Source organism: Dipteris shenzhenensis, chromosome 16 (assembly GCF_047967505.1).
Source record: "Dipteris shenzhenensis isolate YYH24624 ecotype China chromosome 16, Dip_SZ_1.0, whole genome shotgun sequence".
NCBI classification, from domain to species: Eukaryota; Viridiplantae; Streptophyta; class Polypodiopsida; order Gleicheniales; family Dipteridaceae; genus Dipteris; species Dipteris shenzhenensis.
Window position 1 is genome coordinate 11,269,817 of NC_141611.1, and position 20,386 is coordinate 11,290,202.

A 20,386-nucleotide genomic window follows, 5' to 3' on the forward strand; every position below is an offset into this window, starting at 1 on the left:
GGAACAAGTGGCGTGATCTTTGGTTAATGGATTGGGCATTGTTTCTTAGATTGCATCATTCTAACTGAGGTCGAGCGTAGCACCAAAGAGAGGCTTTTGAGATCAGAGTCCCATGCAAAGAGTTAATCCTTCGCACAGTTGGGGGAATGGGTGGACGAATCCACAAATGTGGTATCCGAGTGTGCCGTGCTGTTCACCAACCTGGTACCAGATCATATCAGTTTTCCAACAACAATTACAATCCATCCATGTCCACAACTAGACAATAGAAAAATGAACTCAGTAAGACACTTCTCGAGCATCTTTGTACACCTATTACAATTGATACTTAACTTCAACACTACTCGATTACTGATCATAAACCATGCTCAATAAGTTCGTAAACCCAAAATTTCCTAGAATGTGCGTGAGGAAAAAACTGGGCTCTCGTACTTTTAGGTCCAGATATCTGTCTCTGAAAAATCAAAACCTCATTCTAGATGGAAGATGTCCTTTAAAATTTCTTGCACTATGGCACAAAGGTCCAAAAAAAAACACTACAAGGACCAGATGAACAATGAGTGCCAGTAGCCTTGCTTCCTTTTCTGGCACTTCTTAATGTAAAATGAAGTATACGTGCTAGAACTTTTGTCAAAGCTCAGCCATTAGACAATAGCTGAGCCTAAACAGAACCATATTATCAAAGATATCTAATATATAGCATTGACATTACTCGTTTTACAAAAATATTGGGATTTCCCCTTAGTGGGAATCCAAACAATGACCAGTGAATACACAATACATCTCTCTCCACCTTGGGTTTGGTGGGCAAAAATCCCAAAATTATGGGCTTTTGAACCACTATGACATAGCTTCCTGTTCAAAAGTTCTTAAATCCAATCTCATATCAGGTCCCATCTCACCTTGTCCTAGATACTCATCAGGGCAGGGCAACTCCAGCTGTGCACACAGAAATCTAATTATTTTAGCAGTGACTTCCCCTCGTGACATTTTATTCAGTGTAATAGCTAGGGCGAAATCGTGTTCTGGATAACAGAAGGCCGTAGAGCCCCCAATCCCAGAATGTCCAAATGCAAAAAACTGTGGAGATCCATCTGTAGACCTTCTCGATTCATATCTACGAAATCCTAAACCAAATGGCCCTGGCTGAACAAGATCATTGTATTCCTCGGAACCAACAAATGCATGTTGAATTTGGGGGTTTTTAAAAATCACCTTTTGAGCTGAGGCACTCCCATTGCACTCTCCAGGAGTAATTTCTGAATCCTTATTGAAAGCCCCACTTCCATGAGGCATCACTTCCTTATCATTCATTCTCTTTCCTTTTTGCTTGCTTTTTTTGCTAACATCCTGAGATCTTAATGCAGGAATATGTAGATGACTGCCAAGTTGAGGTTTACTGGATGAAGTCTGTACAGGAACATGGCCACTTGCTGCAAGCATTGCATAGTAACGTGCTAATGCTCGAGCGGAGAAATGACCATTAGCTGCTGGTATTACTGCTCTCCTAATAAACAACATATTAAAGAGTACAGGCGTTGCAGCAATAGCAGAGACAAAGTCTCCACCAATGAAACTATTTCCATCAACTATTGCACCCATTCTTCCAACACTCGATTGCCCATCTCGAAGACCATTTCCTAAAGGGCCTTTTGAATTCACCAACTGAGATAATTTCTCAAACTCTTCTGTGTCGAGAGTGAGTGAAGCCAGGCGAGTCTCCACACCTGTAATACCTCTTAATCAGTGACAAAACAATAGAAACATGTAATGTGACTCATGAGACAACAAGCCCAATGCTATCGGTAAGGATTCGCATTGGCTCCATCTACCTGACGATGATAGGACTCAACAGCCACGCAGAGTTCAGCACACATGCCACAAAATATTCAAAACTATGACCATGCTCACCAGGAGGGATACCAACGTAAAACTCCCCATCAACGCCAAGGTTGTGGACAAAAACTTCCTCCAGCAGCTCTTGAAATTTCTTTCCTGAAGCTTTCTGTTTCAATCAACCAAACACACATTAGGCTACTGTTTCAATAGTAGCTGCACATGTTATAATAACCATATACCTGCGTTTGGATGAGATTAAAAACCGCATTAACCTTTTTTCCAGTACACATAGCAGCTAGCAAAACAATGCATCTTCACATAGACACTACGTGTCAATAACTACATATGTATGTTTGTTTTGGTCCCATAGATCCTATATCTGGTGTTTAGTGGATGTAAAAAATACATCATTATCATAATCTTTTCCTCAAGCAACTGTGAGCACTTAAGAATGATGTTTACCATCTAGAACTCACAGCTCTTACTCTACAATCTTTTTGAACATCTCCCAAGTCAATTGGGATTGGGAGATTTGGAAGCACAGAAGACAACTACGAGCACATTAGAATGATGTTTAACATCTAGAACTAACAGGCTCTTACTCTACAATCTTTTTGAACTTCTCCCAAGTCAATTGGGATTGTGGAGATTTAGAAGCACAGAAGAGGAATCATTAAAGATTTTGAAGTAAAAAAACAAATACTATGGTTGTTTCACTGAATTCATAATCTAAGTGGTGCAGCTTTTTAGAGCTACAACACAAGGTTAGTATCCTTTGCATTGTCTCTGGTTTTTCCCATAGATCTTGTCGGGTCTCTAGAGGACATTGATAGAACCTTTCATTTCATCTCCCCCCCCCCCAACACCTCAAGAAAAACAAAAACAAAACTCAACTGTCTCGCAGCGGGTATGCAGGTGGTGCATACTGTAGCCCAAGGTAACACAACAAGATCACCAATGCAAACCTTGGTATCATAGAAAGTGTTGAATGCATCTCTCAGATGACATAATGACCTAGTGGAGACTATGCCATCGCGAAAGAAATCAGATTTCTTAAATGGCAATATCTAGTACAGTAAATGGAGTGACCGATGCCTACCTCAATGATTCCTCCACAGAGCCAGCCGTACGTAAGAGCATGGTACATTTGTTTGGAACCTGGTGGACAATCTGGTGTTGCTGCAGCAATCTCTTGCAATGTCTCATCCCAATTACACATCATAAAAGGATCCTCCCTTAATTTGTCAGCTAAAGCATTGTGTAATCCCGCTGTGTGGTTTAGTACATTTGCAACCTGCATAAACCATTCAGTAATTATGCCATATTCCATCTATAAACCAAACTTTAAAAACTGGCCCGTCATAGTAAGATTGCAATTTTGCTTACTGTACAAGCTTCTTTCCCGTTGACAGAAAATTCAGGCCAAAGGTTTGCTACATTTTCATGCAGCCTCAACTTTCTGAAACAAAGTAACACAAAAAAGAAAGGAACAACTGTTATTATGAAAATATCATAAAAGAATACAGCCATCCTGAAGATATTAAAGAAAACTAATTGCCAGACAGTCAACATTGACCAAATTGCCAAACAGTCAACACTGAAGATATTAAAGAAAACTAATTGCCAAACAGTAAACATTGACCAAATTATCCTAAAAATGCTTTTGAGAAATGCGGAGAAATGTCACCTATATGATAGGCATCATATAGGGATGTATGCAAAGAATGCCTTAAAAAACACATGTATCTAAGTAGGCATGGGAGGATATACAATTATTCTACCTTGCCAAATGTCCCGATATGCAGTAAATCTAACCCACGAAAACAAAGGGCATGGTCAGTGAGAGAGGAGTGAAATCTCCCCAATAGCCAAGAGTGCTTGGAGAAGCAATGCGAAGGGAATCGAATCCGGAGTCCAGCCGACAATGTCGCAAGGAGATGCCTAGTAGCCAAACAGTTCCGCAAGAGATGGCTCATAGTCTCTCTGGGAGAAGAGCAACACAAGCAATATGCAGGTGCAACCGCGTTTCATCAATATGGTCCCCACTTGAGAGGACCCCCAACAGACACCACCACATGAAAACCTTTTGTTTTGGGGGAAGACCATTCTCCCATATGCAATGTAGGCAGCATCAAGTCCACCATCTGAGAGGCTTATCTTAGCGCCAAAGCTGATTAGCATGACGCTGTATCCACGGCGGTGGAATCGATTACTGATAAGCTGTGGTTGCTGTCAGTTTCATCATGGGAAAGGCTTGGCAACTAGTCTCCAATCCAGCAAGATTGCAATCCGCCAACCGATTTTGTATTTAAAGGTGAGGAATGGGGAGGAAGGGCTGAAGTAAGTCTCGCAGCATGTGCAAATAGGCCAGGAATGGATTTCCAAAGCATAACGCTGATTGGCTGCAGAAAAGGACATGAAAGTACCATCAACACGAATCATATCTTACACATATTTAAAAACTTTGCAAGCAAGATAGTATGCCTTCAGGGACTCTGCTATGGCGAGGGGTGAAGGAAAGAGCTTACTACTCTCCAATACCATACTTTCAATCACATCAAGTGGACGTCTCGACCAACACATTTATTGCAAAATGACTTGCCAACCAGTAATCAAACTGCTAGAGAAACGGCTGCTAGGGATGGTCCCTTTGAAAGATCTCTTGACAAAATCTCGGAAAGTGGACTCCCATTTACCAAATGCATGCATACGAACCTTAGTGCACATTTTGGACAGACATTTTGTCCATGGTTCCTTGTGCGCTGCAAAAGTGGTAGCTGTCCGGGCAAATGATAGTGTATGTTCAAAATGTTAAGGTCTCCATGCATTCTTGGAAAAAAAAAACCTCAACTTTCAAGACGTGGAGAGGCTTTTTGTTTCCAAAGGTTTTCCATTGCTTGTGACATGAAAGCATCCATTCTTTTGTCCCATGCTAAAAGCAGCAAGTGAAGCTATGCCATGACGATAGCTTGTACAATGCGCAGACACACATGCAACCGCCAAGTAGAGAGCTTCTAGTAATTAAGCTTTTGTTGGAGTTGCTAATGGGTTTCCTCCTTTAAGGTTATAGGCCAGCCAATAGGATATCCCAAATTCCGTATTATTTGCGCATGCGCACACAGAGACACACACGTGACACACGTATTATCGTCTTCGGGAGGCCTCGCGGGCCTATGAGTGTGTGTGTGTGTGATGCTTGTCATCATGATGACTTGGATGTATCATCTTTGGAGGTCTTTTCCCACTGCCTTTGATTTTTCAGAATAGTCTTTTCTTTAGACTGTTCTCATTGTAAAAACTTTTTCTTGATATAAATACAATGGTTTCACCCCAAAAAAAAAAAGTGTGTGTGTGTGTGTGTGTGTGTGTGTGTGAGAGAGAGAGAGAGAGAGAGAGAGAGAGAGAGAGAGAGTCTATTAACGTGCACGGGAGACCAGAGGTCTATGGGACAATAGAAAAAACCACCATCTAATGCAACAACATAGGGAGGGCCCATGGCAGCTCCCAAGGGGTGCATAAAGCAACTCAAATTATTTGGAGTATCTAAATTCTATCGAACATATATATAATCACCTGTACATCATTTTAAGACTGAGAGTCTTTTGGTTTTGATTTGTATTCCTTAATGAGTGTTATTCCTCCGCGGTACACTGCCCACTTTCCATCCTTCTTGGCAGCCTTAACCTTGGCTAATTCCGTTGCTTTCTCCTTCAGTTGAGGTATTGTAAGTTCCTCAGCTATTGTTCGTTTGAGCTTGTAGGGTTGTCGTAGAATCTTGAGTCTTAAATCTCGTGAGTTGAATGTAATAACAGCATGGCCTTTAAGATGGTTAATACGGACTGCTGAAGCTTCACCATCATCCTCAGGCTTGTCATTCTCATCTGCTGTCCAGTCAATGTTAGGCATGGCTGCTTTAACATGTGCTAAGGAATCATTGAGTGAATCCTCCTCATTGTACCATCCATCTGGGAGTCTCCCAATTTTTAATGCATTATCCTGCCTGATTTCATGTTCCGTAATCTCTTCTTGAAAATCAGCTTTAATTACCTTTGCTCCAAACTCAATTACCTCTTGCTTCGCTGTCTGCATTTTAGTTTGAGCCAAATCCTTGACCATGGAGACTAATTGGGGGGTAGGTGGAGAAGCATTGCAAGACTTTATAACCTCATTAATTACCTCTTGCTTACCAAGTCCTTCAAGAACTTGGATTCTAGCTACTGCTTTTGCCAGTTGTGTCCTTAGCTCTCTCACCTGTTCTTGTAAGAACAAAATATGTTCATGATATCCAATAATGGGGCGGCTGAAAAGACCTCCTCTCTCATATATATGTGCATAAGGAGAGGGTGTTCGAGCTGCAACTGTGGCTGTTGGAAGGAGTTGATGGGGTTTTTGAAGAAGAGGAGGGGGAAGAGAGGTTGGGCCATTCTTTACCGAGCATGTCTCATGCTACCCCCTGCTAAGCTAAACCCCCAACTAGGCTAGGGGTTTCAGCCCAGCTAGGAGTTAGATGATGAAGGAGAGGCTGTTGCGGTTAGACGGGATCTGTGTTGATGGGTTAGGTGGGACTGGCGGGGGTGGTAGGCAGAGCAAGCTTAGGCGAAGGGCTAGGCAGAGCAAGCTTAGGCAAAGGGCTAGCAAGGTAGGCGGGTGGCAAGGCTGAGCGGGTAGCGAGGCTGAGCGAAGGGGCTAAGCGGGTGAAAGAAAGAAATATTATTAATGTCCATGGGAAACCAACAGGTCTATGGGACAACAAAAGACCATCTAGTACATCTTCTTTAGGGAGGGCACATGGCAGCTCCCAGGGAGTCCAAAAGCAACCCCAATTATTTAGAGTACCTACATAATAGTCCGAAAGAGTAATCAGCCATACATCAGTTTAAGACTGAGAGTCTTTTGGTTTGGATTTAAACTCTTTGATTAGTGCTATGCCTTCACCATAAACTGCCCATTTTCCATCCTTCCTAGCAGCCCAGACTCTAGCTAATTCCGTTGCCTTATCTTTATTGAGCTCGTGTAAGTTCCTCAGCTATCCATATCTTGGTCCCTTTCAACTTGTAAGATTCTCGAAGAAGCTTGATCCGTAAATCTCGCGACTTAAGTGTAAGAATAGCATGTCCTTTGGAGTGACGGGATATTAGTTGCCCCGTCATCATCATCATCATTATCATTATCATCATCAACCTTCCATTCAATATTAGGCATGGTTACTTTGACATGTGATAAAGTCTCATTGAAAGAGTCATCATCTTTGAGCCATCCTTCAAGGAGCCCCCCCACTCTAATCTTCAATGCATTATCACGTCTAGCTTCATGTTCTTTGATCTCTTCTTGGATATCAATCTTGTTTGCCTTTGTGTCGAACTCCTCAAACACTTCTTTCTTGATTGATTGTACTTCAATATGAACCATATCTTTGACTGTAGAGACTAGTTGAGGAGTAGGAGGAGAATTCTTACATGAGTTCACAACCTCAGCAATTACTGCCTGCTTGCCAAGTCCCTCTAGAACTTGAAGTCGGGCTTTTACTTCTACCAGCTCAAGCCTCTGACTGCTTGCTACAAATAATAAATCTGTTCATGTTGTCCAATGATAGGTCGTTTGGACCCTTCTTGATGGTAATTGTGTGCATACAGAGAGGGTGTCATGGCTGCAACTATAGAGTACCAAGTCCTGATAGTTGAGGTTGATGGAGTTGATGGGGATTTGGAAGAGAGGGTAGGCCATTCCATATTGGCTATTTCTTTAGAACTCGCTAGCTGAACCTAAACCCCGAGCTAGGCTAGGGGTTTAGCCCAACTCAGGGTTAAAGACCCTAGGAGCTTGCTGCGAGAAAGTACGGGGAGTATGGAAGATGTACGGGGATAGTACGGAAGATGTATGGAGAAAGTACGGGGCTGGTAAGACATATTGGTACGGGATGTACGAAAAGGGTATGGAGGAGTGTATAGGCTGTATGGGGAAGTTACGCGACTGTACGAAGAAGCTAGGAGGAACTGTATGGAGAATGTATGACGGGCTGTATGGGAATGTAGGACGGGTTGTACGGAGGAGAGGCGAGCGCATGAGCGGGGGGGGAGAGAGAGAGAGAGAGAGAGAGAGAGAGAGAGATTAATGTCTGCAAGAGTTGCTCGCGGGCCTATGAGACAAAGTACACGCCAAAAGGTAACTCATACAAGCCACTGAGGGCTGAAGCAAAGGATTCACTAAGACCCTTGTTGAAAGCTAAAGCTAAAGTGCTAAAACTATTAAAAATGCTAGAGTAGCGAAAGCTAAATAACAGAGGGGTGTCAGGTGCTCAGAGCTAGCACTCCTAGTACATACTCAAGTTCCGTATATCTAGGTAACCTAGTAGCTCTCTAGTGGCTCTCTGATGAGATGTGAGGAGCTCTCGTATCTGTGTCTATCGAGCTGTCTCGCGGTGTGGGGGAGGGTGTGGTCTCCTCCATCTCTGGATCCGGTGGTCTACAACAAGGATGATGCCTTGCCTCTGGTGGTTGCGTTTAAGAAGGGCTGAGATAGACCAAACCTCGATCATGCGCACTCTGGTGTGTAGCCCTCGTCTGGCAGCATCGTGGTGGACTCTCCTAGTGCTAATCCATGATGCTCTCATCTCCTCAAGCTCCTCTCCCTTAGCCTCACTGGCGGCAACTAACTCAGATGCATAAAAGTCTGTAACAAAGGTACGTGACCTGCCGATATCAGTGACATGTGGCATTAGTCTCTACTGCTCTTTGATATGTCGCATCAATGTGTCTCTCAGTCGACACATCTCAATCAGGTAGAGCCCAACACAAACCTGATCGTGAAAATGGATCAGCGGTGTAAGTGGACCACCATGCCCCTCCTGAAAGAGACAGTGGTATCGTCCTCGTATCTCATAATAGACTAGGCAGACACATAGAAAGTGCTCCTCCATCTCGATCTCCTCCATCTGGCATAGTGTGCAAGTCCTTTGCTCTCTAGGTATGCCTACAGCTCTCCCTGCCTCAATTTGCAGCTGATGTGATGAGACTCGCAACTGATCGATGGCAACTCTCAGTGCATGTGAGACTCTCTTATCCTCGAGATACCGAGGTCTAATGACAAGACCGTGCTCTACTCAGGAGGTGGTCATGGTAGAACTGGATCTTGGTGGGGAACTTCTCTCCCTCCCAAGCCCTAGATGTATGGAGCTAGAGGAGGTCCAACTGTATGATACGGTTGATCTCATCTCGTGGGATCATCTTGGGTGGTGCATCCAGACTGTACTAAAACATGGGGAGTTTGTCCATCTGAATGCCGTGGCTACCAAACCACGTGGATATCCGTGCATACCATGCCATATAAGCACCGCTCTCTACTAGTCGCCTGGAGGACTCTAATGCTAGCCTCGGTAATCTCCACTCGAGTAAGGCCCAGACTCTGTGAAGGAACGTCACTGTCTGAAAGATGGCATCAACTTGGAGAGGGGTCATGGCAAACTCTGCCTATATAATCTAGTGGGGGACTGAGGGTTTACTCTGAATCATCCTAGATCCCATAGTCACCTGTAGCCTCTCGAATATCCTCCACTCTGTCACTGAAATATCACACCCCTAGAAGGGTGCTGCATACATGGCAGTCGGTCTCACCAGTGTGTCAAAAATCCAACCCTTCGTCGGAGGGGTTTGGAAGTGTGCTTGGAAGCATCGTCTCTCTAGTCGGGCTAGAGCACCCTGTCCTTGTGTGAGTCGTGTCTTACCTGCATGGATCATCGTGAAACCTGGCCCGATGAACACTACCCCCAAATATGTGTAAGATTGCACTCTCTCCACCGGCTCGTCATGGTATGTGAAGCTATGTTGACGGGACACTGCTCGCAAGGTGTTGAAGATCATAACCTTGGTCTTCCCAAGGTTAACAGTCAGATCTCTCTCTCTGTAAAACATCTCTAGAGCCTCTAGATGTTTCTGCAACCCCTCTGCTGAGGAAGCTTATGAGGACTACGTCCCCGATGTACAGCAATATCTACACCATCAGGTCAGCCAAAAGCAAGCCCTCTCCACCCAAGCAATCGACAAAAGAAGTTTGTATTGAACTAGTAATCAGGTAGCAATCAGTACAAAGGTATACGTAGAATATGCACACAGGGGAGCCCAGTATATCATGGCGCTCATACACACACGTGGCATGACTTAACCACCTAAACATAGCTAGTGGGTGTAGTCGTATTACTCAACATGAAGATCAACCAAGAACATACATCCCAAAAGGACCACAAAAGTGGCTACGGGCCTTGAAGCTCATCATTGCAAATGCCTATAGTAGGCTGGATATACCAATCCAAGTGCATCTAACATAGATATAACATCGAACTCTATCTTCCATATCAATTGTAACTCGTTCTTAGTAACCTATTAGTGAATAAACGTATTATTGACAGTTGTGATGCATATTAGTGATTTTACCACAGTATTAGCAAAGAGATTGCGTATTCCAACTAAAATTGATGCAACCCACGAATGTTTTTGATGATACTCTACCAACGTGTAGTTGTTAGTAGATGTAGCTCTGCCTTACACAATAAACAGGGAACGCAGTAAAGTTTTCTTAAAAATCTCTATCTTCTTACAAAAGGCCAGTATGAAGTAGAGTGAAGCTAAACTTAATGCAGTACAGTTTTCTTAAAAATCTCTATCTTCTTACAAAAGGCCAGCATGAAGTAGAGTGAAGCTAAGCTTCATGTATAGAGCTCGGATAGGTATTTCTGGCTTCCCCACTTAATATACTCACATGTATATTATTCCACTCACGTGTATATTATTCCATTATGTTCCCGGGTGTCCATTAAGCACATGGAACATTGAACTATCGAGCATGCAATCGACAGAACGTAACATTATAATACAGAAACCTGGCCTGAAGGCCATTAAAGAAGCCAAGCCACAGACTCCAAGCCAAAAGAAGGGTGTCTCATCAGACCTAGTCTCAAGGCATCAAAACCGTGACAAGTTCACAGATCCGTGTTAGGCAGGGGCAAGGGCCATGACAACAATACAATGGAAAGGCAACTTAACATATTCACCTTGAGGACACAAGCAACAGCCATCAGAGGATTGCGGGGAGTTAAGGAGAAACATTCCCCAATTCATGAGGAAGTAGATGTGAAATCACAGGGTAATTTTGTGTACCATGTCTCTCTTATTTCACTCAAACAGCATTTACAAGGCTTCCAAAGGGCCCATTTGAAAACTGACAATTCTTCATATCCAGCTTTTTCAAACGCTTCCAAAAGGCTCATTCAGGAAAGCAATAATTGCTCATTCCTTTTCTGTAGAAGATGCAGATTGTGTTGGAGCTACAAAGCAACTCGGTACTGATTTGAAATTGCCATTTGTACCCAAAAGAGCACAAACCAGAGTTCAAAACAAGTCACATTACTAGTGTAGATGAAACCAAGCAATGTTGATCCCAGAAAAAGTCACCTCGGACTTACCCTTGATCTGCCAACCAGTGTATGAGTCCTGCTGTGACTCCTTTAGTTGCCGAAAATACAGGAAACAAACTGTCATGTTGAACGGGACGAGGATCATATTTTCCAAGGAACCCAGCTGCAGTATCTACAATGACTTGACCGTTTTTGTAGGCACAAACCTGAAATTGACAATCACAAGAACCAGTCAATGCTTTCACATAGTCCTATAGACCAACAAGGCCTTATCAACTATATAACATGCGCAGACATACCTGAATGCCAAGAATTTTCCTCTGCTGACCCAGTTCCAATAGCAGATTGCGTAGCTTGCTCTCTACTTCAGAATGTACTGGGCTGTCATAAATCCAGTTACTTCTATCCAAGCTAGGGCCAAATGTGATGGCATGCTCACTGCAAAAAGAAAATGCCATATTACAATATTTTCTTGGTCGAATATTTGGTGTAATATAAGGACACTCCTGACATTTTAAAAGCTTCACATTCCAACCTGACTCACCTCCATAAAGTTGCCTCTGCAAATGGCCTCATAATTTCTAAATAAATAACATTGGCCCCAAGCATGGACGACAAACCTGCATAATGAAAACCATAGCTGGCACTTATTAACAAAAGACAAGAGCGATCACAACACAAACATGCATCTTACATAACAGTTGAGAACATGAGCACAAATAGCTGTACGAGGACCAAGCAACTCGTAACACTATAATGGCCATGGACCCACTAAATTTGAATCAAACTACGTCAAATCAGAGTGCAGTCCCTGAATACAATGCATCAGTTTTCCTCTATCAGTGGTATCCTACAAAAGCAAATGAGTCTTGTGCTGCTCTAAGCCATTGCACAAAGCTTAGTGAAATATTATTCAAGGTCATAAAAATCACATTCAATCTATCTAGGCCCATCGTATTGCACAAATTCTTATATTCCTTTGATATATTTAGTTTTTTTGTGTGCGCACGCGCGCGCGTGTTATGCTCCAGTAAGAATATGGCATGACCTCGGATGGATCGGTGATAGAAGATCCTCAGAGAGACCTGGGTAACGTTTATAAACGTAAAAAGTTGATTGTGTTGATACATTATAAGAACGGGCTTGGTCAAAATCCTCTGTGATCCAGAACAGAAACAAAAGTTGAGGAGAGAAGGCCTATGCTTTGGATGCTTTCAGCCTAATCAGGGTAAGGAATGTCCATGTAATAAGGAGCATCAACTGGTTGACATGGTAGTCTTAGAATATGGAGAGTCCCAAAGCCAATTAGATGCAGCTGTAGCTACGAGATCCTAATACCTATGTTTTTGTGTGTATCTATTGCTAAGCTAGTAAATAGTGCACCTGATAACAACTTATCAAAGCCCACAGCAACGGGTTATACAGCCTTTAATAAAACGCGGTTAATTAAGATGAAAGGGCAAGTAGCCAACCATGATGTCATTGTTTTGTTTGACTCAACATCAACACACGATGTAATTAACTCCCAGCTTGTGACGAGGCTGAAATTGAAAACCAGCCCATTTGGCTATGATATACAATTAGACTAGCCGATAGAAGTTCTATTGAAGCATGGGAGCAAGGGGTTTAGAGCAAGACTATGTGGAGAAGCTGGACTTTGAAATGACTAGGCTTGCTTACGCAAATATAGCCCTAGGAATGGCACAGCGTTCTAAGAAGAATCCAGCCATTAATAGGAAATGACAAAATGAACAATGTGCAATAGGTGAAAAGGATTTACCTCAAGGACAGTTGGTCTCCATGATGGAGGTTCGAAAACCTCCGAAAGAGTTTTTGTTTCTTTGTACAGCATTAGTAGAGTCAATCAAGGAGGCATTGGCTAGTACTGCGGCCACCCAACATGGAGAACTGGCCAACTAAGCTGATCAAATCCCATAGGAGTTTCCTAATTGTTTAAGGATGAGTTGTCTTATGGGTTACATCTAGAGCAGCATACTTATCGTGGGGTAGAACCTATAAATAGGCCTCCCTATAGATTAAGCTTTACTGAAGAAGCTTAGGTGTGAAGGCAACTGGAAAAAAACGTCAAGCTAGGGTAGATTCAGCCCAGCTCTCACCTATCACTTCACCAGTAATATTGAAAAAGAGAAAAGATGATACCTTTTGATTACAAAGGATTGAACAATATCACCAATCGGTAATCAGATGGCTCGGATTGATGATTTGCTAGACACATTACGTGAAGCCATAATCTTCAACAAGATAGATCTTAAGAGTGGTTATTATTAGATCTGGTTTAGAGCCCGAGGATGTGCAAAAAACCATTTTCAAGAGCAAGTTTGGACATTACGAGTTCTTGGTAATGCCGTTTTGGCTTACCAAAGCTCTAGCTACGTTTGTTATGCTTATGAATGACTTACTAGATATGTATATCAAAAAGTTCGTAGTACACTTTATTGGCGATATTCTTATTTACAGCAAAAAATATTGTTGAGAATCGCAAGCACTTAAAGAAAGTGTTCAATACTTTGAGAAAAGCCAGTCTATTTGTTAATAGAAAGAAAAGTGTGTTGTGCATGGTTAAATTGGAGAATTTGGGGTTCATGATTACTCTTGATGGGGTTGAAATGGATCCAAAGATGGTTGGAATATTAGTGTGGCCAATTCCTCAAATGTGACCACATTGCGGTAATTCTTAGGATTTGTTCTGTTTTATCCGAGGTAATGTCGCCTTTGACTAAGATAACCTTACATAAAGTATCTTTTGTGTGGAGACAGAGTCAATGAGAGAGTTTAACACTATAAAGAGGATAGTACATCAAGTCTGGTGCTAGAAATTATTGATCCCCATAAATGGATTTCCTAGAAACTAATGCAATTGGCATTGCGGTAGGCGCAGTTCTTCTCCAAGGTCGAAGGCCAGTAGCCTTTAAAAGCAAGCAGCTTTCTCCTCCTCAACGTAATTGGCCAACTAATGAGCAAGAGTTGTGCACTTTCATTTATTCATGCTTTGAAAGCATAGAGGCATTGCTTGTGTGGCTCAAAGTTTTATGAGGATGTGGACCACAATAGCCTGAAGTATTCTTGCGAACAACCTAGCTTGAGTGGCTGCCATTGTGGACCATGGTTGTTAAGACACTTAAGACACGTGTCTTACCTTAAGACACCTTTAGACACTCGTGTTTTTTTTTTTTTTTGGTGGGTGGGGAGTAACAACACACATTGAGTTTGACTTAGCCATGCTATCATTGATGGTGACTTTGGATCTAGCAGTGGCAGTGACCTCATAGATTCAGATTAGGATGAATCTTCAGAGATTTGAGTCTTGAGAGTCGAAAGCTTCCTTTCAATTATATGTATCGAGATGCAATTTTCATTCATGTCACATGTGACAAGATTCAATTGTCAGTTTAAACCTTTAAGTACTCAAAACTTGCGAGCTCTTCAGTCGTGAGTCTTAACTTTAACTTTTAAGTCTTGAGTGACGAGTCTTGACTCTTAACTACATTATACAAGTGCATTGTTTCTTCTTGCATTATTTAAGTGTAGCTTATTGTACTTCTAGAATCTAGCAGCTAGCTATGCTAGCAAGTTGTACATTTGTATACTTATACATATATTAATTAAATATTTATTATTATAACCACAATGGCGTGTCTTACGTGTCTTATCTTTAAGACACTTTAGACACTCATGTCTGAAGCGTGTCTAACGTGTCGTGTCTTAACGTGTCTTACAACCATGCCGAAGATGGAAGTATAGAGTTACACGTGTATGATGTGGGTGCTTATGTGGGAGACTCAGACGAGACATGGGGCTGCTCCGAATGCCCTCTGTAGGTCTGCAGTGGCTGCTCCAATCGAAGTAGGGAGCGGAAATGCCACCGGATCAAGTGTCGAGAGAGCCTCCAAAGCAGTAGTCTCTGGAACTGAAGAAGAAGTAGCCTGGAGGTGGTCTCAACATGAGATGTCTCGATGGGAGCATCCACTAAAACATGGATATCCATACCATCCAGAGAAGCAGCCGTTTGATCTGTAGATGGAGGCCGGACAGAGACCAGAACCCAACGAAGGCCCGAAGGTGCCGTCAAAGGGACAAGATGGGTGTCACGTGTTGGAAGTGAAGAATGTGCCCTAGGAGCACTCTACCGTGAAGGAACTATTCCAACAGCCTGTCGCTGAGGAGCACTCTGTGGGGGACGAGGAGCACTTTGAGGAGGATGAGGAGGAACTGTATCAAAAGACCTTTTGGGCCTTATCTTCCTTCTGGGGCAATCTTTGGCAAAATGCCTAAAGGTCATGGTTGTACACGTTAAGACACGACACCTTAGACACGCTTCAAACACGAGTGTCTAAAGTGTCTTAAACATAAGACACATAAGACACGTCATTGCAATAATAAATATTTAATTAATATCTGTATAAGAATACAAGTATACAACTTGCTAGCATAGCTAGCAGCTAGATTCTAGAAGTACAATAAGCTACACTTAAACAATGCACTTGTACAATGTACTGTTAGAAATAACCCAACAGAGGGTACACACAGCGGAAGACTTATAGTAATGCCCAGGAGCTCACACAGTGTAATGTGGGTGTGGAATCACAAACTTCTTTACTTAATGTGCGTCACATAGATGTGCAGACTCATCAATAGACAATGAACCAGCCAGATAGAGAAACGACCAAAATATATATGTTTCCGTCCAAAACTATGGACACAATACAAGAGAGAGAGATCCAGAGTCCCACCAACGGTGTGGTCCTCTGATCTAACCACAAGGTCCTTCTCCTATCTACTGGCTATCTCTAGACTCGAGTCCACGTGCTCCACCTCGAGCGTCTGTAGACTTTCCGTCCAGTGTGTTCTTCTCCACCTTACTGCCTGTGAATCAGCCTAGGTGGGCACAAAACTGTGAATCAGCCTAGGTGTTCTTCTCCACCTTACTGCCTGTGAATCAGCCTATTGTGTCCAAAACTATGGACACAATACAAGAGAGAGAGATCCAGAGTCCCACCAACGGTGTGGTCCTCTGATCTAACCACAAGGTCCTTCTCCTATCTACTGGCTATCTCTAGACTCGAGTCCACGTGCTCCACCTCGAGCGTCTGTAGACTTTCCGTCCAGTGTGTTCTTCTCCACCTTACTGCCTGTGAATCAGCCTAGGTGGGCAGCCCCTGCCAAGCTTTGTCTACAGCACACAGGTCCCCTTGGTCCTCCTGAATGTAGGCCCCAAGATAGCTGTTCCACTGCTCCAACCTGCTTGTGAATGGCTGCTCCAGAAGATGATGATCTCAGCACCTTGCTGCCCTAGAAGACAGCCAAGGTCCAGCCTCTCCCTAGAGCTAAGTCTGCAGCACCTGTTGCACTCTCTCACCTCCTGTAGATAGGCCCAGAGAGTAGGCTTCCTGCTGCTCCTTTCTGCCCTGGAACTGCTGGCTGCTGGATGATGAATGAGGCCAAGAGCCTCTCCTTATATAGGCCCTAAGGCCTGCTGAGAAAACCGACCAGTCTGTCCCAATCTGGGCCGACTGGACAGACCAGGTTGGCTGGCCCAACCGACCTGGTTGGCTCAGCCCAACCAGCCCCAATAGGGCCCTTTACTGGCCCCACAAAATCGCCCTCCTGGGCTCTCTTTTCCAGGGCTTGCTGGCCCACGATTCCATGCAGGGCTGAGCCCTTGGCCAGCCCTAGATAGGGCCTGGTTGGCTGGCTTTGCCCAGCCAAACCAGCCCTCCATATGGGCTGCCTTGTGCTGCTCCATCCCCTGCCATGTCAGCACCTGTTCCCCCTGCTTTTGCTGCGCCAACCTATGCACCATCATCAGGGTCTGTTGCAGACCCTTCGCCTGCCCACTACCCTCGCCATATGGCTCGCCATGCTGACGCCATCTGCTGGTGTCTGTTGCAGGTCGCAATCCTGCCCACATTCCAGCCATGACTCCACGCCTTGTGTCATCCTGAAGCTGTCCTCTGAGTGCCTCATGCCAGGCCTAATCCAAGACAATGTGTCCCCGCCATCTTCCTGCACATGAGCAGCTCCTGATGCAGCCTTTCATCCTTGGGATACCCCACCAACCATGAATGCTCCAGATCTTGTCCCAGATCTACACATCCAGGTAATCTCTCTTTGGGCACATCTTGCCCTAGGTCTCCCTCCCCCACACTCTCCTCATTTGGGGGCTTACAGATGGGGAGGTGACCTTTCCAACATGTACTCAGGAGTTAAAAGGTAAAGCTAAGACTCATGGCTCAAGAGCTTGCAAGTCACGACATAACTTTAAAGGTTTACACTGACGATTGAATCTTGATATTCAAAAATCCAAGAGGGCTACATAAATTTTATTACCAATCATCATAGATCAATAAACATATATATCATGACAACAGTTTGTCAGTCACATGTGACATGAATGAAATCTACATCTCGATACATATGATAGGAAACTTTCATCTCTCAAGAGTCAAATCTCTCGGGATTCATCCTAATCCGAATCTGTGAGGTCACTGCCAATGCTGGATCCAAAGTCGCCATCAATGATAGCATGGTTAAGTCAAGCACAATGTTTGTTGTTACACCCCACCCACCCAAAAAAAAAAAACAAGAGTGTCTTAAGGTAAGACGCATGTCTCAAGTGTCTTTAGTGTCTTATCATAAGACACGAGTGTCTTAACAACCATGTTGTGGACATAGTTTAATATAAAAATTCGATACCGAAGAGGGAAGGAAAATAAGGTTGCTAATGCGTTGTCACCCATTATGCAAGGTATGAGTTTTGCAGTGTTAAGAGAGTGCTCTAGAGCAACTCAGAAAGTGGACAAGTTTGTCTAGAGCTTTTGGCCTAAGGCTTGTGGCAAAAGACACACTTCACAGTTTGCTAATGCTGTATATTGGAACTATGCATGATTTGCTCAACTCAAAAACATCATACTAAAGATTTGGCCATGTGTGACACAAGGTATATCAAACATGCAACAACCTATGATAGAGTGGCATCAAAGGCTCAACAGCATCATCCAAGGAGTAGTGGAAATCAAACACTACGGATGTAGGAACTCGTTTGCAATCCTCAAACTAAAATCTGTGTGGAAGTTGTTCAATGTATTTGGACTGACTCATCAAAATAACCCCTCCTTCAACATGAGTAAACTGAATGGCAAGATAATATGAAGCTGGCGCAAATCTGTCATTGCAAATGACTGCTGCAAATCAGCCTTGATCGCTGCAATATGCTGTGTAGAAGGTCCATTCAAAAGCATATCATCAACATATAGAAATAAAATCAGCAAGTTGGGCATCACGCTTACAGACTTAAAAGAGTGCTCCCCCTAGGACTGTTCTAAAAACCAAGGCTCATAAGATGAGTATGTATCTTGGCATACCAAGCCCAAGGTACGTGCTTCAAACCATAAAGTGCTTTGTCCAACTGGCATACCTTATTTTCAGATCCTTTGATTTCAAAAACCAATAAGCTGAGTGACATATACCTCTTGCAAATCTCCATGAAGGAAAGCAGTTTTGATATCGAATTGATGCAATTGCCAATGATGATGGGATGCAATAGCAATGTGTGCAAATGTCTCCTCAAAATCGATGTCATGCTGTTAAGCATAACCTTTTGAAACAAGGTCGGCTTTCTAGGGTCAACACGGCCATGAGCCTTCATCTTGAGTTTATATACCCACTTGGTACCTAAAGCACGTTGCCTTTAGGCAAATCACACGACTCCCAAGTGCCATCCTGATGAAACTGAGTCTAGCTCAGATTTCATAGCTTCTATCCAATCCTTGCTATCAAAGGCATGCTTGTAACCTAGTCGCTCTTCATTGCAAGCTTAGCAATCTCCACTAAGTGTCCTTGCATGTGATGAGAGGCTACTCTTGTGTGGCCAGACAAAGGCCAAGCTTGTTTGCTGTCCTTTGATGAGTCTAGCAGCCATCTAGGGACTGTTTTTTGTTGTCTTATTCCCACCATGAATAGAAAGCCAAAAGAAAAGAGTGATTTTTCTATTCCTGAGGGATTTCCAAAGAGCCTTCCAAAAGTTCTTATGTATGTCGACAAAAATCTTAAACCCTTCCCAATGGGGAGCTCTGGATGGCCTCCAACCTCTACAACTCAGCTGAAATCTCCTCTAGATGGTCTGAAAATTTGTGCAGTACCATGTAGGAGAACCTCTGAACTGGAAGTCTCTGCTGCTGCGGAATCCACTTGAGATACATTATGCTTCATGGGCCCTAATCAGAACACATGCACTATGATTTTATAGAGAAGGAGGCAGGAGCAAATTGGAGGAAGGGGATACATTGGCAGGAGGGAGAGAGAGGAAGGGGGAGGAGGACTAAGAAGTGAGGAACGGGGGTAGAGGGAGAGGAAGAGAGAGAGAGAGAGAGAGAGAGAGAGAGAGAGAGAGAAGGGTGATGGGAAGAGAGAGATAGGAAAGGATTGGGAGGGAGAGAGTGTAGGCAACACGTAGGAGGAAGGAGGAGAGAGTACATAGGATTAGTATGTGACTGTATGTCATAACAAAAGGTGTACAATGAGTGGTGAATGGAGACTTATATAGTCCCTCCACATTTCCCACCTAAAAGGCCTCTAAAGGGCCTCTAAAATAGCCCTTTCCCCCCCTTCATTACAGGTTTATATGGATTGCCAAGAATGCTTTACAATTTAATTATGAGTCTATCATTGTTGAACATCTCTTTGCACACTAGTTTTTCAGAAATATTCATCTTACTCAGAACTAATATTATACTTGTCTGAGGCTAAGCTGCAACTTAATATATATATTCATAACTACAATGCTGAACTGTCTCAGTCACAAGAGGAAGCTGGAGAGCATCACAGGATCTTTACTAGATGCAGCAATACACTTCAAAATCTGCAGTCAATCATGATACTTTTTCTGTTCTGCTACCTACCTACAGAGATAAGTCTGCTTGGGACTTGATTGTACAAATCTTATGAGCATAATATAAAAACACTCTTTTTTCTGCCCCCCCCCCCCAAAAAAAAAATCTCCTATCATTATGAACAGTGTAACAAAAGAAGGGGATCCTCTCTCGGTGCTGCCCTTCCTCAATCCACTCCCACTCACAAGGATCCCACTGCAAGAACTTTATGGGAACACCCTCATAAAGCCAT

At 43.3% G+C, this 20,386-nt stretch overlaps 1 protein-coding gene across 1 annotated transcript in view; it reads right to left on the reverse strand.

Moving 5' to 3' along the window:
• Nucleotides 1-568: 568 nt before the first annotated feature.
• LOC147892545 (ABC1 family protein) overlaps nucleotides 569-20,386 on the reverse strand; it is a 57,548-nt gene continuing 37,730 nt past the window's right edge. Inside the window, exons 13-19 of the mRNA XM_087387003.1 lie at nucleotides 11,790-11,865; nucleotides 11,545-11,683; nucleotides 11,294-11,451; nucleotides 3,226-3,298; nucleotides 2,939-3,133; nucleotides 1,912-2,005; nucleotides 569-1,727 (exon numbers count right to left, since the gene is read on the reverse strand). Coding sequence (XP_087243129.1) covers nucleotides 841-1,727; nucleotides 1,912-2,005; nucleotides 2,939-3,133; nucleotides 3,226-3,298; nucleotides 11,294-11,451; nucleotides 11,545-11,683; nucleotides 11,790-11,865 — 1,622 coding nt within the window. The 3' untranslated portion in view covers nucleotides 569-840. The remainder of the gene's footprint in view (nucleotides 1,728-1,911; nucleotides 2,006-2,938; nucleotides 3,134-3,225; nucleotides 3,299-11,293; nucleotides 11,452-11,544; nucleotides 11,684-11,789; nucleotides 11,866-20,386) is intronic.